Genomic DNA, 23,892 nt, shown 5'->3' with positions numbered 1-23,892 from the left:
TTAGGGCAACGTTGAGGTTTCGGTGAACACCACTCTTGTTATGTAATGACTATGTATGGGTTGGCATGGTTCAGAGTCTTCAGTTGTTTTTTCATTCATATATTTATTATTCATTCCGATTCAGGTGCCTTAACCAAAAGCAATTATAAGGTGCGCACAGACTACATTACCCAGAATCACTGTGTTGAACATTACGCCTACAATGTCGAATCAATTGGGAACAGTTTTCACGGTGTCCCTTGTTTTGATACCAGAGACACTAATTGGGGCCGAGGAGTTTATAGCGATTTTTGCTTCCAGATTTTGATCCGTAGAAACAGACAGCAAAGCACCTCATCGATAGTCTGGCTATTGCCAGGCCAAGATCAATCGCAGATTGCACGTTGGTCTGGGGAAGCTGCTGTCATTTTCTTCAGCACAAGAAGCGGGATCAACAGGCCTATTTCAAATTACTCTGTACACGATTGGCTGCTTGCCGTCGCTTCTCTGTCGTCATTGTGTTAAACCAGCCAATAGCGCGCCAAGGGGCAAAGCCAGCTTGGTGATTGGCTCCCGCAAAATCGTATCGGAAGCAGAAAGAAATGTATTGCTCTTCTCCAACCCCTTGTGCAGGGCGAAGTCAAATCACCGGCAGAATGGGCGGGGCTACCCAGTCTACCTCATCGAGGCATTGACGGACGGGCTGAGCAGGAGTTCCCTGGTCTCTGCCAGTCCTCGTTTGGACAGTTACATCTGGTGCTCCTGATATTACTGTCCACATGACTGTCCACTGCCCGCATGACTAGGGAGAGAGGGGATGGGGACAGAGATGGACAGCAGTGTGGACAGCAGTGTGTTACCAGTTATCCCCGGGTGATAATAGCAGATGGCGGAGTCGGTGTGAGGATGGGCGCTAGAGTAGCACGTGCTAGCCCCACTGGTGTTGGAGCGCCTATCTGAGAACCCACTCTGCTGATAGTGCTCATGTAAACACTTTGTGTACACACACACACACACACAAGTATACACACACTCACACAAACGCGCAAACAACGCACACACACACACACACACACACACACACACACACACACACACACACACACACACACACACACACACTCACAGACACACACACACACACACACACACACACACACACACACACACACACACACACACACACACACTCTCTCTCTCTCTCTCTCTCTCTCTCTCTCTCTCTCTCTCTCTCTCTCTCTCTCTCTCTCTCTCTCTCTCTCTCTCTCTCTCTCTCTCTCTCTCTCTCTCTCTCTCTCTCTCTCTCTCTCTCTCTCTCTCAGTGGACCATCCTTATTACATCAATTGTTGCACTGATGAGAAAAATTTAAAAACAAATTTCTGCCTAATTACCCTACAAACAAACAGTTCCTCCATCAGTTTGTTTAAGGGGGGCTGGTGGTGGTGGTGGTGGGGGTTCTCTGTGATGAATCCATTCCGCTACACTCAAGCATCTGCAGGCATCCATTCCAATTACCTCCCATCTGCCTTGATGAACTGGTGGGCCAGTGCAACTGGTGCTGCCCAAGGGTAAATTAAGCGTCTTGTCAGAAATGGTATCCAACATCTGCATGCAAGAGGATGCGCAGTTGCATGTGTGTGTTGGTTGGTTGGACCCGTCGTACACATAAAACAGAAAAAAAAATTGTATGGGCCCTGAGAATGTATGTTGATGCAATAGTTGCGTTGCCAATCTGATTTGACTTCGCAAGCTCACCGCCCCCCAGTGGACTTTGAAGAAAACACAGCGATAGGAGGCATTGGCTCCTCACTGCTTAGTAGTTGCTGCAGCTCCTATGTGCTGGTCGATCCGCAGTTCATCTACGTCATTCATTAGATGTGGGTGTTCAGATATAAAGGGTGTGTCAGTCCTAATTTGAACCCAACGTTTAGGGTGCTAAGGCCCAATCCCATTAATACTCCTTCCCCCTTCCCCCTTCCCCCTTCCCCCTTACCCCTTACCCTTACCCCTTCAAAACAAGGGGGAGGGGGAAGGGGTAAGGGGTAGAAATGGGATTGGGCCTAAGTGTCTCCTGAGCTGTTGCAGTAGCTCAGGAGGTGGAGCAGGTCTTCTGTCAACAGGAGGACCAGCTCCTCCTGGCTGTGTGTCGAGGTGCCCGTGAGCAAGACGCCTATAGCAGCAACGGCTCCATCAAGCTGGTGGTTTCCTTGGATGGTTGACCCCGCTGTCGGTGTATGAAGAGGTGAATGGGAAGCGTTCATTGGGAAGGGCTTTGAGTGGCCACAGTTTTAAAAAAGTGCTTTACCATTTAAATACTCCTGAATCAGTGAAAATGTGTTTTATTTAAGTATTCCTTCCATATAATCAGCCCGCACACTTATTTCCTGGCACTTATTCATATTTGAGGATGTCCTTCTAGTTTTTTATTATATTCATTTTGGATTTCCAAATACCCTCGCATGGCAGTTATTTGTTGCTCTTTTGAAACACGGAAAAAAATGTGCGGTGATCCAGAGGTGATCCATAATATGACGGTATAGCTGTCTGTGTTTATAGATCATTTTCCTCATTGTGAAAAAATTACGGAGCTCTGCACCATGGGGCTTCCATATGTTGTCATGAATCGAACAGAACCCTGATGACCCTAAAGGAGACCCATTCCAGCCACATAAGGACTTGTGCTGTTTCACCATAATGTATGCCTCAACGAACCGTTCCTCCAAAGCCTGCCTAACGATTTTCTGAAAACTCGTCCAATCGATTTTGGGAAAACCGACCCTTACACACAGTGAGCCAAACATCTATTCCCAAAGTCATAAGAACGATTTTTCTTTCATCATGTAGGCCTTCTAACAAAAACATATTTCTCCCCTCATATCTATATTTCTTTATTCGTTTTATGATGCCTTTCAGGGCTTTCGTACTATCGTGATAAGAAGAAAGATGTTGCTGCATACAGTCCCTGGTACCCTTGTACGGACCAGGTGGTGATATTGAAATCATATACATTTGGACGGTGCGTTACGTTTAAATTAGTGTGACCGTTTTGAAATGAGTTATTGACTCGAGAACAGAACGCCATTGAACACCGTCTCCTAATCCCAAGATAAACCTTGCTACAAATTGTCTTTGTTGTTTGCGGAAAAAAAAGAAAGAAAGATATACCAACACCGAGATGTGTATCACCAGACTTCATTATACATTGCACACAGCCCCCAATATATATTTTTTCTTTCTATCAGCCTCCGCTTTGGGCTTATCTGTATGCATGGCAGAGTTCACAACTGCAAGGTTCCCTAGTCAAATTACCATCCTCATCGCTGTGGATTTAGAGTAATTGTCTTCCCCCACTCTTGGCATGCATGGAAGTGCGCTCCGGAGTCGAACAGCCAACCCACGGATGTGCGCCTGCAACCCCCCCCCCCCCCTCCCCCCCCGCCCCCCCGAAAAGAGAATTAACTTATCCAGTTTACGGCAACGGAACAATCGAGCGGGAATGAATGGAGGCGCCGGTGTCCAACGGAGCCTGGTAAACAATGACGGAGCAGAGGGATTACACATTATCAGATAGCGCATACTCTACCCCCCTCCTCCCCAGCCCCAGCACGTCCCAACACCTCCCCCCCCCTACATCTCCCCCCCCCCCCCCCCCCTCACCTCCCGAGACAGGCAGCGTTGTCTCTTCCTTCCGCCACGGAAGGCAGGGAACACACACGCACACAGACGCAGCACACCCCACCTCGTCCTCCCGCGTCGGCCCGCATTCACGTCGTTTACACAAAATAAGGGACAATTAGGGCCACGGCAACAAGTTGTTTGTGCGATTAACACGCGTGTCGCTGGTGTTGTTTTGCAATTTGGCTCGGCAAAGGGGAATAATGGGTGTGGAGCGGTGGGAAGGGAAATAAACCGCAGAGTCGTGCTTTTGGAGTCATGTGCTGACAGGGAAAGTCACTTTGTGTACGCATATATTTTCCACTTGAAGGGCTCGCACGGCATAACTTTCCCCACTGTCAGAGGAGCTAGCCTTGTAGCATCAGCAACCATGTCTGGCATCACCCTGACGATGTGTTTTTTGTTGTTGTTGTTGTTGTTGTTGTTGTTGTTATATGTGTTCATGTTGCAAATGTTGTTTGGGGATCTAACACATTTTCTTTATCATCTTGTTATTTTACCATCCCAGCCTTTTTTTTTACCAAAAAGGCTGCTCTTGAAATGGGGGAAGATGGCATCATCACAGAGAAATAGCTGAGAAAGCGTAGACATGGGGGCTGGAGTGTTCCCCCTCCCTTGAACACAGAACTCTTTGCCCGTCACCCATTAGACCATGTGAGGGGAGGAGAGTTGGAAATCAACTTAGCGCTTATTTCCACTCTAACCTTTGTTGTTGCAAAACGAACAAGTCCATGTTTATGTCCCGCACCTCACCTCATATTGACTACGATAGATGTTCAGCTTTACTTCTTATTAGCTCCAAAAACTTTAATGAGGTTGTCTGTGTGTGTGTGTGTGTGTGTGTGTGTGTGTGTGTGTGTGTGTGTGTGTGTGTGTGTGTGTGTGTGTGTGTGTGTGTGTGTGTGTGTGTGTGTGTGTGTGTGTGTGTGTACAAGCGTGCATGTGTGTGTGTGCGTGCACAACTAGCATCAGGAAAGGACACGGACCGCTTTGATCCCACAGTCAGTTACCAAAGCATGGAAGAGCCAACGCCCCCCCCGCTGGCTTTGCATAACACAAACGAAAGCTATTGCTAGATACAGCGTCGGCTGCAGACAACCAGCCGCAAACCCAGCAGTGTGGCTGAAGAAACAGCCGAGCACTTCCATTCTGTCCACGCGTACCATTCACAGCTGGCATGCTGTGTTGTGGCATTTTGTTTTAGTCAGTTCAGATTCTACAACCCTGAGGCGTTGGGGGAGAGGAAAGAGCCTTAATGTATAGAGAGAGTCAAGCACGGCCTCAGCCCCGGAGCTGTCAGGGAAGACGGGCCATCGGACTGCCGGGGTGCCAGACTCACAAGTTACTGCTAGATGGTGACCCTATTAATAATGTCTTCATAAAGGCCCAGTGGGATTTTCTATGCATCTAAAGCGATTGAAAATACACAGTGGGATGTGAGGGCAGAATAAACGTCAACATTCCAAGTCAGTTGGAAGAATCCTGATTTAATTCTCCAAATACCAAGCGAACACGGAGAATCTCAGTGGCTAGTTCATCTTCATTAAATGTATTATACTTCATTAGACGTTGTTAAGGCTTGAATATTAATGGGTTTTTAGCATAGAGTGGTGCAAGGCAGCAGATCATGTCCCAAGTTGCAAACATGGATTGTTTTCAGCCGCCGGTTGGCAAGAATGGCGAATGGCAAAACTACACGCTCATAACTGACATGTGTAAACCAATGGTCGAAAATGATTTTCCAGTCTATGATTCAATATGTTTTTATGATAAATATATCTTGTATCTCACATGAGAATGACTCAGTGTTCATTAGAACACAAAGTTGTAGTTCCAATCGAGCAACTGGATTGGTACATTACCTGTAGAATGCGATCAAATAAACATGAAAGTACTCATCACTATGATATTACTCTGCAGATGATTTGGCCCATATCACTACCTTACTAGCATAAGAATTAGAATTCCCAGAATCGCTAGAAGCATTAGCTTAAGTTGACTGGCTTGCTCGACAACAGGGTCTTGAAAGTGTCCTAGTGGCTGGACAATCCCCATTGGCTGGGGATAAACTACCGTTTAGTTGGATTGTTTCTGGGTATTAGTCAGACCCCATGTACTTCCAGGAAAACGGAGATGATGAACATAGAACAAAGAAGGATTAATTTGCCCCACCATATGGCTATATTCAGATGTTCTATATTATTAATTTTTGAAACTGTGATGTAATCACAATATGACACGAGAGGCTGTGCTTTACCGGTAAAGCAAACCTCTTTTGTAAGATTGCTTAATTAGTTTCTACAAACAAATACAACTTTTCCTGTCTGATCCCCGGTAATTATAAAAGATTGCTGACTGCTGTCGCAGGCTGTCAACGGATCTGTTTGACCTATTAAAGCAAGACAGAGCCCAAAGCCCAGCGGAGGGGAGTGTGGCGCCGTGGTCGCGCCACACTCGTCTGATCACGACCGGAGATAGTAATTGGAGTAACGAACACGAGATTAAAGGCTCATTGATTCATCGCGATGCATGAGCATTTGTTTTCCTCTGCGCTCATTAGTGCGTTTAGCGATGCGTTGTGATTGGTCCATCGGTTAATTCACCTGTAGCGGCCCCTGCGTCGGTTCCAAGGGAGGCTGGGAGCCTCTGGGCAGAGGTCGCCTCTGCTGAGAGGCAACAACACGGTCAAGGCTCTGCATGACTTATTGATACACAAATTGGATTCCATCAAGTCTTTCAGATCATTCTGAAAAACAGGGGAATGGGGAAAAGAAATCCATGCTGATGCATTAATTACGACGGATTTGAAGTAAATCCGGCGTAAATTCAGTTTCAAACAAACCAACAAACTATGGTTAGGATCTGATTGTGTATATATATATACAATATATATATATATATATATATGTATGTATATATATCAATAAATAATACACATATATATCTATATATACCACAGACGGTCTCATGGTATGTATAATTACTGGCAAAGAAACTTCTTAAACCTCTACTGTGTTTAGTCTTTGCAAACTTTAGACCTGAAATTCCTCCAATTCAAGGACTTTAAAAACAGTTTTAGAATGGAACTTCTCTATCGCACAGCTTTTGTGTTACCAATAAATCCCACAAGGACCTGGTAGTATTCATGAGTCCATGGAATGTTCAGGGCTCACATTAACTATTCGAAACTCTCACTGCTATTTTCTCACTTTTTGTGCACTGTATGGCGACGTGCATCAATCGATGACCACCGAAGACAACAACAAAATCCCCATTCTCACCATGCTCTCTCTCTCTCTCTCTCTCTCTCTCTCTCTCCCTCTCCCTCTCCCTCTCCCTCTCTCTCTCCCTCTCCCTCTCTCTCTCTCTCTCTCCCCCCCTCTCTCTCTCTCTCCCTCTCTCTCCCTCTCTCTCTCTCTCTCTCTCTCTCTCTCTCTCTCTCTCTCTCTCTCTCTCTCTCTCTCTCTCTCTCTCTCTCCCCCCCTCTCTCTCCCTCTCTCTCTCCCTCTCTCTCCCTCTCTCTCTCTCTCTCTCTCTCTCGCTCTCTCTCTCTCTCTCTCTCTCTCAGTGCTGGTGCTGCTCATCCTGACCCTGAAGCGCCACCGGAAGGGCCAGCGGATCGCCGAGGACGAGGAAGACATGCGCGACAACGTCATCAAGTACAACGACGAGGGCGGCGGCGAGCAGGACACGCAGGCCTACGACATGAGCGCCCTGAGGAACCTTTACGACTTCCCCGAGAGCAAGGGCCCCGACGCCGGGCCCCCGGACCTCCGCTCCCTGCCGCAGTGGGTCCAGGCCGGCCGGAACGGCGCTGGCGGCGGCGGCGGGTCGGCGACCGGCTCGGCCACGGCCTCCGCGGCGGCGGCGGCGAACGAACCGCCGGCGGACTTCTCCCTCTTCAAAGGCTACATCCGCAAGAAGGTGGAGCAGGCGGACGCCGACCTGTCGGTGCCGCCCTACGACTCGTTCCAGACGTACGCCTTCGAGGGCTCCAGCTCGCCGGCGCTGTCGCTGAGCTCCATCCACACGCTGTCCACGGCGTCGGAGCAGGATTTCTCCTACCTCAGCGACTGGGGCCCACGCTTCAGGCAGCTGGCGGGCTACTACGCGCCGGCCAACCCGGAGGAGGACGGCTCCTAGCAGAAGGCCGTCGCGATCACCCTAGTCGCCCCCCTCTCTCCGACTCCTCCTTCCTGCTCCTCCTCCTCTTCGGCCTCCTCCTCCCCCTCCTCCCCTCACCCCCTGACCTCGGTCGGATCATCAGACAGGACTGGACCCTCGTGAGAACAGAGAGCACCTCCTCTTTGATGGGATAATGACATGAGGCGGCGCCACACTTTGAACTCCACTTTGGTAAAGAACTTTCTTACGACAATGCGATTAAAAGCAAGACTGAAACCCCTTCTGTCTAGATGGTTTTTGCACGACAGTTTCTCCGTGTTTTCCGAGTGTCAAGACACAAAACCGAGGTGTGGATATGAGAGACAACGCAGTAGCGCATAGTTACTCAATCATCATCTGGCGAGGCGGGAGTACACACCGACATGTTGAAAGGGGGCACTGCCAGCACACCAAGCAGGAAAACATTACCATTCAAATATGTCTCCAGGCAGAGTATTCTCTCTCAAGTCACTGACATTAATCTTTTCTTTTTTCTTCAGCTGTTGCAAACAGCAGGAAGAATCAGCGTTCAAAATGAAACCAGGAAGAGGGAGATTTTTTTTTGTGGAGGGGTGGGGGGGGTTTGCGATTTTAACAGGCCAAGGCAAAACTATCAAAAAAAGCTAAAGTATTTATTTAAGGAGAAAATATTTATGTATTTATTCATTTCTATGTATTTATTTATTTATTTTGAACCATGATCCACATTTTTGAATGAGGAGGATGGAGAGGGGGGAGGAGGAAAGTGGAGAATGGAGTGAGGCTGAACATGGACGTGGAGGAAAAATACAAAAAGAGGTTTGAGGACTCTGAGACCGTACTGTCAGAGACAACACAGAAGGACAATTGGGATGGTCAAACCGTCGTGTCTGGTTCACAGCAGATGTACATTTTGATTTAACTTTGACTTTTTTTTCTATTAACATTATTTCTTACAAAATGAAAAAAATCACTTGTATCTTTGACTGCTAGTGGAAAGGGTTATCAAAAGAAAGACAACAATGATTAAAAACAGTGTGATTATAAAAGAGTTGTTGATTCAGTTTTATATCAGTTGGATTTTTTAATAATTTCCTGTGTGTTTTTATTGATTTTATTTTACAATGAATTAAAGTTCAAGTGTCTTCGTAGTTTTAATTGTCATAAATTAGGGACAATTATTTTTACATACATTAGGGACAAATATTTTTCTCTTAATAGCCAGTTATAAGGCAATAAGGCACAAACAGCACGAATGATGTAAGACTAAACAAAATGTTATTTCATACATATTTTCTGTGTGAGTCTGTATTATGCGTTCATATCATTTTATATTCTATGGTATTTTAAGTATTTTTCCCTTTAAAGTTTGCTGGGGCGGGGAAGGGGCAAAATTATGATTTCAAAGATGGATATATATGAAGTTTAAATGGGACATGTACTACTGACATTGGCCACCACCATACTTGTGTCCCACAAGTCTCCTCAATGTTGACATAAATTTGCAAATGTATGAGGAATTTAATAATGAAATTAATGAAAATCAATAAATATTTAAGTTTCCATTTGTTAAAGCCTACCTCTTACTGTCTACTATCTATTATAAAATTTTACTCGATAATCCATGATTTCTGTATTCCTAATTGTTGTTTGATGAAGATGTCTTTGGAATGAACAATAAATAATTGTATATGTCACTTGGGTTTGCACCAGGGGTACATTCAGGAAATAGACTAATCTGAGACAAACTAGAAGAGAAGCAATCACCGGAGTGCCCTATTGCTGGCCCCTAAAACTCTTAATGGTAATTGTCCAAGAGTCAAGCGGGTTTGAGACGCACATCAAGTTGCTTTCATCATTCTGCTCTGCTGCTAAAGTGGCCGCTGAGAATTCAGGCTTGCACTTCATGTTAATTTGTGTTCTGATTGGTTTTCAAAGGAAATGTCGGCTGGGTTGTTTTTATAGCTTATCGACTGATGAATGCGGATCATTTATTGTTAAGTTGTCTTTTGGATTTGATTCAATGTTTTTATGAAAGCAACTTTGGCCCGCCCTGTGCATTTCAGCGGATATCTGAAGGATCAATTAATACGCAAAGTTTCAGTGACTGCGTCTTTGATGCATTTCCTCCCTCTACTTAAAGAACTTGACTAGGAATTTGATTTAAAATATATAAAGTCAGACATGAGGTTATCCTTGTTAGTTTGTTCTGCTTCAAAACAATATTATGTTTGAACACATAATGCCTCAGGCTGCGTGGCTTTCCCTTTCAAGCCAGGTCTTATTGTGGCCAACCTGCAGGTCATCAATTCACCACAACAAAAGCACCAGAGAAACATAAACAACCCCTGTCACCTGAACCCTGCCCTCCTGTTGCCAGCAACACATTCTAAATGATGGAGCCAGAAGAAGAATAGTTGTGGTTTCCGGTTGTTTTAAGTCATAATTGATCATTCCCCATGCATCTACGGTGTCTTGCTTGACGTTTCTATAGCAGCAACACATCCTGCATTCAATGCAATCATTTTCTTACTCATGTTATACACTTTCTTACATGGAAAGACTAAGAGTATTCTCTTTTTATACCATTACAGTCTAAATTAACATTCTATGTTGCACTTGACAAGTTACAAATTGACAGAAGTCAAAGTGCAGTGCTCGGTGTAATGAATCGTAGCTGTGAGCTTCCCAACACCTCGTTTATTCGCACATTAAAAGGAGATAATTGTCCAACACATTCCCTGTCATAGCAGCAGCCAGTGTGAAGTCTTTGTATGCATTTATGTCATGTATGTGAGTGTGTGAGTAAGAGTGTGTTTTTGTGCCTTCCTGTGTATGTGAGGGATTGTGCACCAATTATCTGACTGTGACTGTGTGTGTGTGTGTGTGTGTGTGTGTGTGTGTGTGTGTGTGTGTGTGTGTGTGTGTGTGTGTGTGTGTGTGTGTGTGTGTGTGTGTGTGCGTGCGCGTGTGCATGTGTGCATGTGTGCTTACGAGTTTGCGTGTATGCGTGCAGTACTAATCAGCCAATCTTCTGCGGAGACACTGGTGAGAGTAATCCTATGAAAGTGGGGGTAAGATGCCAACCTCAGCAGCTAAACTCTCCCTGGGCTCCTCTTGGTCACTGTGCTCCTTTTGTAGCGCAAACGAGGCTTTCGTTGTAACCCCGGCACAAGCCATTCCTCACTGATAGCCTGTATATGTGAACATATTAATGTGCGGCTATAAATCAGAACACTTCCCCCTTAACTCCAAGGGCACCGCAGGTTCATTCGCTCAGCGGTCCGAGGCAGGGTGATTGACAGTTCAGCTCGGGGGGGAATGGTCGTCTTCACTTCTAATATCACAATCTTCATCCCTTCCCTGGCCACTTAGCCTGATCATTACAATCGATTAAACATTCGGGATCCCATATGAATGAGCAGGATGGAAAATGTAACCGCCTTATTGTAGCCTTATTAACATCATTAACAAACGATATAACATATATTTTTAAAGATAAGTTTCATGCCATGTTATTGTCTTCCCAAAGCATAGCATCATAACAAATCCTACATCTTGTAATACGGAAAGTGTAGACTCTTGACCAGTAAGTTAATCAATTGAAATGACTATCATGGTTAACTACCCCATTGAAATGAAAGTACGCAGCTCACTAGTGTCCTTATGGCTCAGAACCGAAATGCACTTAGAGGGATGATTCAAGGGCTTATTCCCAAAACGCAACTCTTGTAGGCACAGACAGGCAAACTTCAATGCTGATTACATTTTTAATGTCTATATTTAAGGGCTCTGCATCTGAATCATTTTTTTTTTTCTTTTTGTTATATTTATATATTGTAGATCGGATATTTTTGCATAAGTAGGAAACATGGATTGTAAGAATCTGATTTTATCCATTTAGTAAATTACTACTGAGACCTACTGGTACTCAATGTTGCGGCGAGGCAAGTACGTTTTGAACGGCCATGAGATGCAGTACGATTTGGATTATAACACAAATATGAGAAACAATCTTGGAGCAACAAAGAAAGGGCCAAAGAAAGGTAGACAAATGCCTGAATAAAGGAAAATAGAGAATGAAAAAACCAAGATGGACACATTGAAATAATTAGGACAGGGGAAACAATTAACAATAAAAAGATACTGATTGATTGTAGGGGGGCGTGGTCACGGTCGTGTGACATGCTGGCCATTTGAAAAAAACGGCATTATATTGAAACATGTCATCCAAAATCATCCCATAATTATAAACTAATTGGCAGGGCTGAAAGAAATACCAATTATATGGTCCAATGAATAGTAGTTATGTCGACAGCCAGTGAGTTATGGCGTTCAATAGTGACTCCTGGGTACTGTATACTATAACTATAACTCATTGCCACGTGAGAGACAATTGATCTGGCACTGTGTTTGCATTACCAGGTTGGAGTCTGCATCCACAGCATCCCTGTCACTTCCAATAAAGAAGGACATCTGTTCAACACGGGGCCACAAGCCCCGAGTCTCTCCGCTCCTTTACCACCACTCTGTGTGTTCTGCTGGACTGTGGAGTGCATTATTTGCGTCACACTCTTGTGTTATTGTTCATCGACTTTGTTGATGTTCACAGTTGAGAGAGGAACACAACAAAACACAGTTAATGAGGATTTTTATTGGTGGAACGAAAACTAATTATTCATTAATTCAAGTATGTGAATAAAGTTTTCATCCCCTACTAACAGAGTCACATGCTATCTCCTAGCAACCTAGCAAGTACAATTCCAGAGTGTTGTCATCAGCACACGTCTTTCAGGGAAAGTCGTTGCAACGTAAATGATAGCAATGTAATGTTGTAATGTTGCATGAAAGGTGCTGCAACTTAAATTATAGTTATTTATTACACAGGTCTTCTCAATGCCGTGGAACGCTCCATTCACTTGCATGGGCCCTTCACAACTTCCGGCAGTGAATTATATTAGATTATTCACCGTTGCCAAGTAAACAAAGGATTTTTTGCCTATAATGACGTCTTTGGTACCACTCCGCAAGTAGTCCGGTAACTTGGCAATCCCAGCGTACTCGATTGCTAAGCGACGTCAACGTCTTTGGCGGACTATTGCTCTGCTGATCAAGACTACGAATGCTGGTAACAAATAAATTGTTAAAAGACACACCATGTGATGTTAGTATTTCGTTTCGGCAAGTAGAAATACGCGGGATAATGTATAGAACGTCGCCGGTCATTATTGAAAATAAGCCCCTTCAGGGCGAAGCAAGACACCTCCGCTGCGCGTCGGTGTCCTGTTTGCCCTGTCGGGGCTTATTTTCCAGATAATGACCGGTCGTTCTATACATTATCCCTTATGTAATGTTGCATGGTTGCAGGAACATCACTGCAGCGTACATTATAATAATGTGATGTTGAATGTTGCAGAAACGTTGCTACGGAACGCCATTTGCGCAAATAACGTCTTAAAATGTTGCAGATACACTCTCAAATCCTTCATATTTGGACGTGTAAACACAACAAAAATGTCCATGTTAACATGCACTTTTTTGTATTGGCAATTGAGGGGCCTTGAATCAAGATGTCATACATTCTTAAGATAAGGTTCTGTAAATGATGTCAAACTTTCATTGTATTCCGACATATTAACAGTGTTACAAATATTGTAAAGGATAGATGGTAAACTGTTTAATTATGTTAAACAGTTAAGTTAGGGGACATATTCCGTTTTTAGGGTCCCCACGGACATGTTGCCTTGCTTGCACCAGATATGTCCCTACGATTTTATAATCTGTTTTTAATATGCATTTGATATACCAGAGATTTTGATTTTATTCTCTCTACTTCATCAGGATTATCTCTGCTTTAGGGATTACAACAGGTTTTGTTTTTTTTACAGTTCTTCGTTCTTTGTTACAATAATGAGGTAAAATGAAGAGTATCTAAATTAAAGGCATCAAGTTTTTCAAACTCAACTTTGTGCAGAACGGCAAATTCCTACTAGAAGCTGCAAGCAAACACCACTTCTCTATCTCCCACTCCTTGTTTTCTGGTTAACCGGCAAAATTCCCTTCTTTTTCAGAGGGCAGCATAGAAAATCTGACAACATAAATAGCTAGTTTACACAGTTGAAAGCTAGCTTGATCCTCTTACATGTCTCTTTGTAGATGCCCTTGAGAGCCTTTTTCTGTGGGCTTGCACTCTCATAGGCCCCGGCAGAGCAGCAGGATGACGCCTTCTTCCCCTTAGGCCATCGCTCCACCTGCACCCTCGTCAAGTGTCACCCCTCCTTCATTCCTAATGTTTTGGGGGGAAAATATATGCTGTCACTTAGCCAGCGCTGCCTCGAGGCACCAGGCTTTAACAAAAAACACTGCAACAAAAAAACAATAAATAAAACTAAAAGCAATGAAAAAATAAAAAACAAAGTCAGACCTGCACACAAACTAACCAAACCTGCAGTAGGATTTGTTTGTTTGCGATTCCTAGCTTTTCCAGCTCTTGGCCTATTCTGTTCCAGCCCAAAACCAAACTGAATGAAGTAATTTGAACCATGATTATTCCGGAAGGCTCGGTGTAAGTACAAAGAGCCTTATTGAGCTGACATAGATTGTCCAGGCCTGGTACAGAGCAATACAGCGCCTCATCACTAGCGCTCAATGTAGGCTTAATGGTGGATATAATAGGTGTCAAGGCATTCTCTCTCTCTCCACTGGGCCGAGTTTTCAAGCATGGGCTTTTCTTCCTGGGAAAGCCTGTAAAGGAAACAGCCGGTAGCAAATTTCCAGTCTTACAGTTTTACCCTGTCACTGAAGTTAGATGTGGGTGGAAAGCGTATATCAGCCACACAGTCTGCATGAAGGCAAGCTTACCACTTTCCCTGTTGGCCTAAAAAAGCTTGCCTCGGTTGGATCAATCCTCCTTTAAATGGAGACTATAATTCACCTGAGGTTTGACAGGGCACTGAACATATCTAAGGCTTGGGGAAAAACTCTCTTACTCCGTTTTCCTTTTTGGCTTTTGTAAAGAGTGTAGTCCTGGTGTTTTTTTTACATTGTGTGCACTTACGATAACTGATGGGTTCGTTGGTTCAACAAGTGTTTTCTCCTGATTGACTATTCATGTATTCATCCTTCTTTTCTTCAGCTGTTCTATTCCACAACAAGAAACATTTGTTCACAATGTGTGACACCAGTGACCATGTATGATATACTCTGGTGACTTCTGATGGATCATAGAACATGCATTGATATTAATGCCAAAATAGAATATTCAACAAAAGCACCAACATTTAATTCAGTACAGTGGATGTTGCGTATGATCTGAGGACTTTCTTTAATAAAAATCTATATTTAATTGTATTTGTCTGTTTATATCTATATATGTATATATATATATATAAAAAAGATATATATACTTTTGGAGGAGGCTCAATGCGTGTAACAGACATCCAGTCACCCTAGAATCCTAGATGCTCAGAAGCCATAGTCAGCTGTGAGTTGGGTCCCACTGATCCACTCTGAGGCCACTTCAGTGGACAAGTTGTCTGACTCTAACTGGAAAAGAGAAGAGACCGGGACGAAGAAACGCTGATGCTAATCAGTAAGCTTTCAAAAGGTGAATTGACTGTCTGTGTGGGATAAGGTATGAGGGGCACGGTACATAACGCACGGGTGCTTACATCTGTTGAAGTATGTCAAGGGTGCCAAAAGAGGATGTAGGGTTTGAGTTATGTTTCGAATCTGCCACATACAAGTTGGATGCTGTTTTACCACCACGGATCCTGTTTCCCTGGCGGAATAAAGAGGTTTGTTATGTACAAGAAAACCCTTCGGTTCACACCTCTTCACCACACACCTCTGAATCCTGCCGAGGGGAAGAGGATGAAGATTTAGTGCTCATTTATTATTTATATGACAGTGAGTGAGAGAGGGAGAGGATCCGAGAAGCCTATATATGTCCATGTGTAACAGGGTTTAACCTAGGCCCCGGGAGTCTTAGGCCTGCCGAGGTGATTTTCAGGGAGGTTATATAAGAGGCAGGGCAAGAGGCCATTTTGAACATTTCCTTGTCCAGAAACAAGCAACACATGTCCAAGAGCTCATGGTAAAATCGTTATAACTAAAGGGGCTGTATTCATGAAATTATTTCTGTGCCGTTATTTCGGTTCAACGTAGAACGCAGTACATTACAAATATAAAGCTGATGTTTTCTTCCCCACTCACACTCTATTTTAAGCATTTTACTAGTAGCGAACCCAGGCTATAGTATTTACACTCGTTTGTAAGTCTCACGCGTGCTTTCAGTAACACTCAGTCATGAAAGTACACGCCCTGTGTACTGTGGTCAGTATGCGTCAAGAACAAGAAATGATTGTGTAGGGTGTCTAGCTATCTAGCTAGATAACCTAAACAGCAATTTCTTGTTCTTTTTTAATTCTTAAAGCGTGCCAGCGACATAGTTAAAGCACGCCTGCAACTTACCGAAGGGCATGTGTGGTTTTATAAAGCACACATGAGGCTCATAGAACCACATGGCTTCCATGTCACCTCCCAGGCACCATGTAGTCCTTTCTTTTATGTTTTTATTCCATTATCATTATTTGTTTATATATTTTTCATGGAGCAGGTGGGCAGTCTGAAGAAATTAGTTTTCGGATTATGTGTGTGGGGTTTCAGCGATGGGGAACTCATTCCACCATTGTAGAACCAGGAGTCTTTGAACTTTGGATGATATTGATGCTTTTTGAATATTTTAATTATTTTTCCACTCAAGACGCATGGGACAACGCATGGACCAATGTTGAATAGTGCAATGGGGACAATCGTATGTTTGTGAGATTGTTTTTCTGAAGACCATTAGAACTCCATGGTATTGTTTGCATTAATTGCAGATTAAAATAACTATTATTATGAGAATGCTTCTATTATTATGAGAATGTAAGTAATGAGTGATAGCTTGTTTGATTGTATTTTGAATACTGCTCTGCAGCAAAACTACAGCAGCCAATGGGGTGCACAGGGAGTCTGTTGTTCTCCTCACAGCTGTTCGATGTGGAGGCTCAAGTCAGCGTTCTTTGTTTACTGTCTCAGTTAGTATTGTGTGTGTGCTTGTAGTGAATTCTGACCCTTATCCCCCCTTCCCTTGTTATCACCACAGCTGCCTAGTCTTCTCCCCCTTCTTTGATTAATACAACTGCTTGTAAAAGCACCTGAACTGAGCTGAACATGGACATTTATAGACCGCGGAAGAAAGTTATTAAGGGTGTAAGATCTCTATAATAACAAGAAAGATAACATGAAAAATGGCGTGGCTTACATATCAAAACTAAATGACTAACTATTTTTGTTTCAACATCTAAAAGAACACATAGTAGCCCATATTGAAATTCGTTTTTGTGTCTTCAGAGACTTCCCATGGCGTGTGGCTACCCTGTGCTACAAAACATCCTCTGCACGGTTCACCCCCTGCCACTGTCATCCGTTGGGATCAGGATCACAAGCAATCCCAAGCTCACAGAATGGGTCCTCCTAAATGAGAAATAACAAATAACTAATTAGAGGGGGATTGGTGTTGAACCCTGCCAAGCATTAGCATGATAACAGAAATGTAATTAGTAACAACAGCTAGTAGGCGGGGGCTATCGCCGGGGTTTGCAACATTCTAATTTGGCTTTTTCAGTGCCGGTGATTAGAGGAATTGTGCTGTTGTAGTGCTGGCTGCGGCTTTAAATGAGTCTTTGTGGCTTTGTAAAATGAAATAATGCAAACCGCCTATCTCAGTATTTGTTCCTGCCGGAATGACGTTTTTGCTGGAGGCTGTATAATTGCATTTTATTGTTTCTTTTCTTTCACCTTCTCCCATCCGCCGTCGGGCTATAGCCTCTGCCTCACCAGAGAAGAGCCTTTCCATGGCTCTCCTCCCACATGTACAGTCAATTTGATATCCTCTCATTATGCAAATCAATTTTTCTTCAGCCCAAAGTGAATTGGCGTGGTGGAAGGAGTGATACCGAGCAAGACAGAGACGGAGACACGAAATGCAATTTAGGAGTAGATGAAAGGGTCTGCACGTACACAAAAACTGTGTGTGAAACTCTGTGCAACTTTTTCTTTCGCTAGATCAAACCCTGCTGTTGCTTTTCTTCTTCATCATCTTCTGCCAGGTCTCAGCCTGCTAATGCATGATGCATCCCATGTTAATTCAGCCTGACACCTTTCTTGCCCTATCACAATGGCAATCCTTAGCCGAAGTGGGGGTGAGTTAGGAGAGGGGTATAGCTCTGGGGATAAACTGTCTCCGTGATTATCCTCTTCGTCTCGTGCAGCAAGTCAACATTATAAATCTCAGAGGCAGTCACAGCCAACTCCAAAGAAACCAATTACTTTCTCAATGACCAGCCTCATGTAATATTTACATTGTGATACCAGCCAGGTTCTATGTGCCTCAAGTCTATGAACTGTGGAGGTGGTGTCCCCGCTTCCCCCCACTGCCTTCAGTATTCTTTGTATTGTCAAGCCCTTTCATATTTCCCCAGAGCACTGCTCTGCTGCAGTCCCATTCTGCAATCACTGGTATTTATTTTTGATGATTTACTCAATTGGCTCCAAGTTGGTAAATGTTTAAACTCTGGTGGAAGTGGTGATTGGCAAAAAAAGGCTTGATTATTCACCATGTAATGAGTGGGAGCGGCAGGATCAAGTTTTACATCAAAACCGAATTCCACCCATGAAAGTAATGTGCACGTTCTATATATATGAATAAAAAAGCGTACAGCCACTGTCACTGTTGTTTATCCATTTGTCATGACGTTTGCGTGCTTTTCGATTATCAAGACCAGTGGTTTGCGTTTGGCGGGAAATAGGCCTCAAGACCCGTCAGTGACAAGAAATCTTTCCAGAAAGATGAATGGCTCTGAGCTGCATTGTATTTTACAACTGACTGTGACACAAGACATCTTTACATTTTTTCAGAGCAGGAACACACACACACACACACACACACACACACACACACACATACACACACACACACACACACGCACCCCTCTGTGATTCCTTTTTCTGCCCTTGATGAATTGAATAAACATCATAATAAGGCGTGATTGCTAAGTGATATCAAGGGGTTATAGTCCAGACTGTTTGCAGGGTACTGTTCTGCTTCACAGGGGACCTGCTGGCGTGTCCCTGTGTGCATGTGTGTGTGTGTGTGTGTGTGTGTGTGTGTGTGTGTGTGTGTGTGTGTGTGTGTGTGTGCGTGCGTGCGTGCGTGCCTGCCTGCCTGCCTGCCTGCCTGCCTGCCTGCCTGCCTGCCTGCCTGCCTGCCTGCCTGCCTGCCTGCCTGCCTGCCTGCCTGCCTGCCTGCCTGCCTGCCTGCCTGCCTGCCTGCCTGCCTGCCGCCTGCATGCCTGCCTGCCTGCGCTTGCGTGCGTTGCGTGCCGTGCGGCGTGCCGTGAGTGAGTGAGTCGTGCGTGAGTGCGGTGCGTGCAGTTGCGTGGTAGCGGTGCGTGCGTGCGGCGTGCGTGCGTGCGTGACTGTGAGTGCGTGCGTGCGTGCGTGCGTGGCTCGGTGAGTGCGTGCGGTTCGTGCGTGCGGTGCGTTGAGTGAGGCGTGAGATGAGTGCAGTGAGTGGTGAGTGCGTGCGTTGAGTGCGTGCGTGATTGCGTGGTAAGAGTGAGTGCGTTTGCGTCGCGTGCCGGTGCGTGCGTGCGTGCGTGCGTGCGTGCGTGCAGTTGCGTGCGTGCGTTGCGTGCGGTGCGTAGAGTGCGTGCGTGCGTGCGTGCGTGCGTGCGTGCGTGCGTGCGTGAGTGCGTGCGTGCGTCTGCGTCGGGTGCTGTGCGTGCGTGCGTGCATGTGGCGTGCGTGCGTGCGTGCGTGCGTGCGTGCGTGTGTTTGTGTTTGTGTGTGTGGCTGGACAGATGCTGGGGTGTGTACAAGCTGTCTCACCAGGTCAATTCCATTGCCTGTCATTGGCATCCAAATCCTTTCCCTTAAACAAATGCATGCACTTGTGCAGCCATGCACACACATAAACACACAAAAACTGAGCAACAAAACAGACAACGAATGCCCATGGCGAGATGATCACACGCTATGTCGTGTCCTTGCCAGCCCCTACTGTTCTCAGATCTCTGTCACTTATTTTACGAACAATATTCAGGATGCAACTCCTGAAGCACGAAAGAAGCAACAAGATGGCTTTTATTTCGATGAGCAAATTAAGTTCAGGAATAGTCCCGGAAGAGTGAGACTTCCAGATCCATTAGTTATGTCTTATCACTATCCATCCATCCGTCCATCTCTATTGATCTATCCATCGACTGTATATTCTACTCCATCTTTCTGTCCTTCCTGCATCTCTTGAGCTCAACGTTCATCTATTTATTTAGATTTTTGGTTTAGGTCTAGGCGCTGGATGAGGTGTCATAGGTTATACGCATTCATTGAGCCATGTGTTACTGCATCGTGTAGTTTCTTACATTTACTTTTCTGATACAACATTGAATATTATTACAAGTTCTATATTAAGAATTTCGCTAGATATTTTTACTGTTTAATTTATCTTAGTCGAGGTCGCAAGAACAATTAGTCTGACATTGGAATGTAATAGCCGTCTCTTTATTCGTCTACATTATTTCAGGTTGAGGTTGTAAGGTTGGGAGGTTATAATGGTTTAGAGTAGGAGGTGAAGGCAAATGTAAAGATACCCCAAATATTTTCAGCATAATGATGTATTATGACCAGCTTATACTCAAACTGATCATGCTGTACCATAAACATGTGACTTGAACAGATGCCATAACACTTACATTAAAAACCCATTGATTGCTTAATAGGACGGAAAATACTAAAAACACTTAGTATTATTGATGAATTGAGATGTATTGTATGGGTAAATAAATATTAACTTAATGGATTTCAGATGTATTACATATGTTAACCATTCTATCCACGGGGACTACACATTAGAGCCATAAATGATGTTATCCATATAATTTCATAAATGTCTGTCTGACATGATACACATCCAATGTGCATCACTTTACTGGAGAGATCTTAATCGCCAAATCAACATTGTTTTGTTCATTATGTTTCGCAGTTTTCTAAGAGCCACATGCTGAATTTTCTTCGCTCCCTCATGCTTTGAGCTATAAACGCTGCACTTCATTATATTCGTTCCTATGAATGCTAACCATGTATCACCTGCTGGCTGCTGTTTAGAAGAAGCTGGCACTTTAGAAGGGAAATTTCAATTGTAGTTCAAACGTGGTATCTTCTACCGCAGTGAAAATAAAATAATCACATCCTGGCATTATACCACAGATACAATTTTCGATATGCTCTGCTATATAAGTATTTCCACTTTTAACAATCTCTCTCTCTCTCTCTCGCTTTATTTTTTTACCCAAACAATTCGCCGAAAAAGTTTACTCAAGCCATTAGCCGCATCCGTGTAGTTTGTATTCACGGGGGCCTATAATTGCTTTGATAAGTGCAAATAAGCACAATTAACAAAGCCAGGTGACTGCCAATTCTTCCTCTCCACTCTCTCTATCCTGTCTCCCTTAGCAATGCAATGCTTTTATTCCGGTAGCCAAGGCCTGACGTAGATAGTGTCTGGGACTGGGTTCACAGCAACATATAAATAATGGTCATTAGTGTGTGTTGGACCAGCCAGCGCACCAGAGTAACTCGCTAATTTCTCTGCATCCAGCACGGCGGCTCCGCTGCGCCTGGGCTCCCTGGCTCCCCTCCAATGAGACTTATAGATGGCTCGGAAAAACCGGAGCTGGGATCTCTGATTTATCATAACAGAGCGATTTGGCAGGAAATCACTGCCACTGGGCCCATGGTCCAGCTTCCTCCTCCTCCTCCTCCTCACGGGGACTTTAGCAGCATGCCCTGCCACCTCGCCCAGCATCCATCTCCATGGGGAGTGGGGGCGGGGGGCGGGGGGCGGGTGGCGATGGGGATGGAGGGGGTTGATAGTCAAAGCCCTGTAGGAAGTGTTCTTTGTTTGCTGTGGAAGTGGGTTGACTGAGGTGGGTTCTGCAGTTATTACTTGTTTTTTTCGAATGAGTTGATTCTGTGACAATTGGAGCGGATTTAGAAATGTTGGAGGTCTTTTTAGACGTGCCAAACGTGTGTGTGTGTGTGTGTGTGTGTGTGTGTGTGTGTGTGTGTGTGTGTGTGTGTGTGTGTGTGTCTGTGTCTGTGTGTGTGTGTGTCTGTGTGTGTGTGTGTGGGTGTGTGTGTTAGCAACATGAACAATGAACAGCAGCGAGACTAGATAAAGACGGGAAAGATAATTGTGAGTGGCACAATTTATTTAAGATTGAGATGTTTTTATTTGATGTTGTCTAAATGGGAAAATCCATACAGGGGGAATATTGACGTATTTCTCTTAAACAAAATATTAAATTTGTCAAATATAGGCTATTTGAAAAAACTGTTTTGACAAAATACTTAAATGGTGCTGCCCTGAACTGATTTTGTTCAGGTTGTGATTGGCTTGATATTTGATTGGACAAAAATGTGGAATGTTCATATTTTGGGCCCTATCATTTTTTTTTATCAGTTATTTGGGTTACAGATGTTCCACTGCTTCATATAATATGATTATTATCGCCGGCAAGAAGTGTTTGATGTAACATTGGGCTGGTGGTGATTAGGTGGTGAACAATGCGCTCATGAATTCCATGTGAAGAGTTTATTCCATGATGAGAAATTTGATGCAAATGCGGACAATTCATTCCAAATTAAAAAGCAATAGGCTTCTTAAGCATTGTTTAGTGCTTTGAATTTGACAAGACCCAGCCTAAAATTGGAGGTTCTGACACCCGACTCTCGGCCAAAAGGTATGGAGTCATTAATCCCTAGACCCTACATGCTCAATGATTTTATATTAAATTGGATATGAACACGCCTTTAGCCGGGACCAAACGGATTGCGCAGAATAATCCACATTTCTAGTCAAAGTTGAACGTTATACTGGGCATTTAATGTTATAAGCATCATTTAAGATGCATTGCACAGGGATGACAAGGTTAACATTTTATCAGATCTGGTCAGGCGGAACAATTCCGGGCCAGAATCAAGTTTCTACTTGGGTTGATGGGTAATTGTTTGGCTAATTTGCCATCTAAAAAAAGAACAAGAAGCTATTTCACTGCATAACAAGCTGTGCGCACTGTGCTCCAGTCACATATTGACCCAGGAGAACAACACTAGGATGAATGACTTTCATAATGAGCCTAGTCTCCCAGCAACACAGGGAAAGGCAGCTCCTTTGACTAGCTAGAAAGCCAGGGGATATATGTGTATTAAGTAGATTAATTAAACCCTGCCAAAAAAACTGAATAAAAGTAAAAATGAGACAGGGGAAAATTTGTATGCGTATCGTCTTGTGGGAATATATTGTTTATTGAAAGAATAAGAAAAGAAATAACCAATTCAATTATGCACGGGGCTATTGTTTCATGGACAGTGTCTTATAACTCCGTAGGGCTCGGGATTCACTTGAATGAGGGAGCTGTCTTGTTTCATTTATTTGTTAGTATGCCAAACACAAGTGTTAAAGACAAAGAGACGCTATACTTTGAGGTTCCAAGTTCTGAAATGGGATGGACAAAAGCGTGAACACTATGTAATCTTAATGAGATGACTCATATGTAAACTAGGTAATTGGCTTCATGTTGAACACACATCGTTTTAACATGACCATTCAAACCCAAATTGTATCCTTATCCAAATGTCAATCCTGCGGCGATGTTTGGCTAAAATGTATAACACCTCAATTCACCTGTTTGCCATTTACGTTCATTAATTTGTATGGACATCTTAAAAGTTGCTTGCAGAAAAAGGTTAAACTATGTGGCTACCACGTACAGACATGACCTTTCTATCCGACCAATTAATCTGTCTTTTCATCATAGATACCTTCCCTGCCAATATTCTAATTATAGATGAGGCTTCAGCTAATTTTGCTCATGCCATGGTAACTATGCTGCCTCGACTTCCAACAACTTTCTCCCCATATTCATTTTGTTCACATCACTACTAATGTATAAATGTTGCGAACGTAACACACATTTCAATAATATAAA

General features: G+C 43.9%; 1 protein-coding gene across 1 annotated transcript in view; it reads left to right on the top strand.

The window, feature by feature from the left end:
- The window catches only part of LOC130401910 (cadherin-22-like), a 138,776-nt gene extending 130,978 nt beyond the window's left edge, over positions 1 to 7,798 (top strand). Inside the window, exon 13 of the mRNA XM_056605936.1 lies at positions 7,224 to 7,798. Coding sequence (XP_056461911.1) covers positions 7,224 to 7,798 — 575 coding nt within the window. The remainder of the gene's footprint in view (positions 1 to 7,223) is intronic.
- The last annotated feature ends 16,094 nt before the right edge of the window (positions 7,799 to 23,892 follow it).

Source organism: Gadus chalcogrammus, chromosome 13, assembly GCF_026213295.1.
Source record: "Gadus chalcogrammus isolate NIFS_2021 chromosome 13, NIFS_Gcha_1.0, whole genome shotgun sequence".
NCBI lineage: Eukaryota > Metazoa > Chordata > Actinopteri > Gadiformes > Gadidae > Gadus > Gadus chalcogrammus.
The sequence above is the reverse complement of the archived record's forward strand: the minus strand, read 5'-3'. Positions and strand labels throughout refer to the sequence as shown.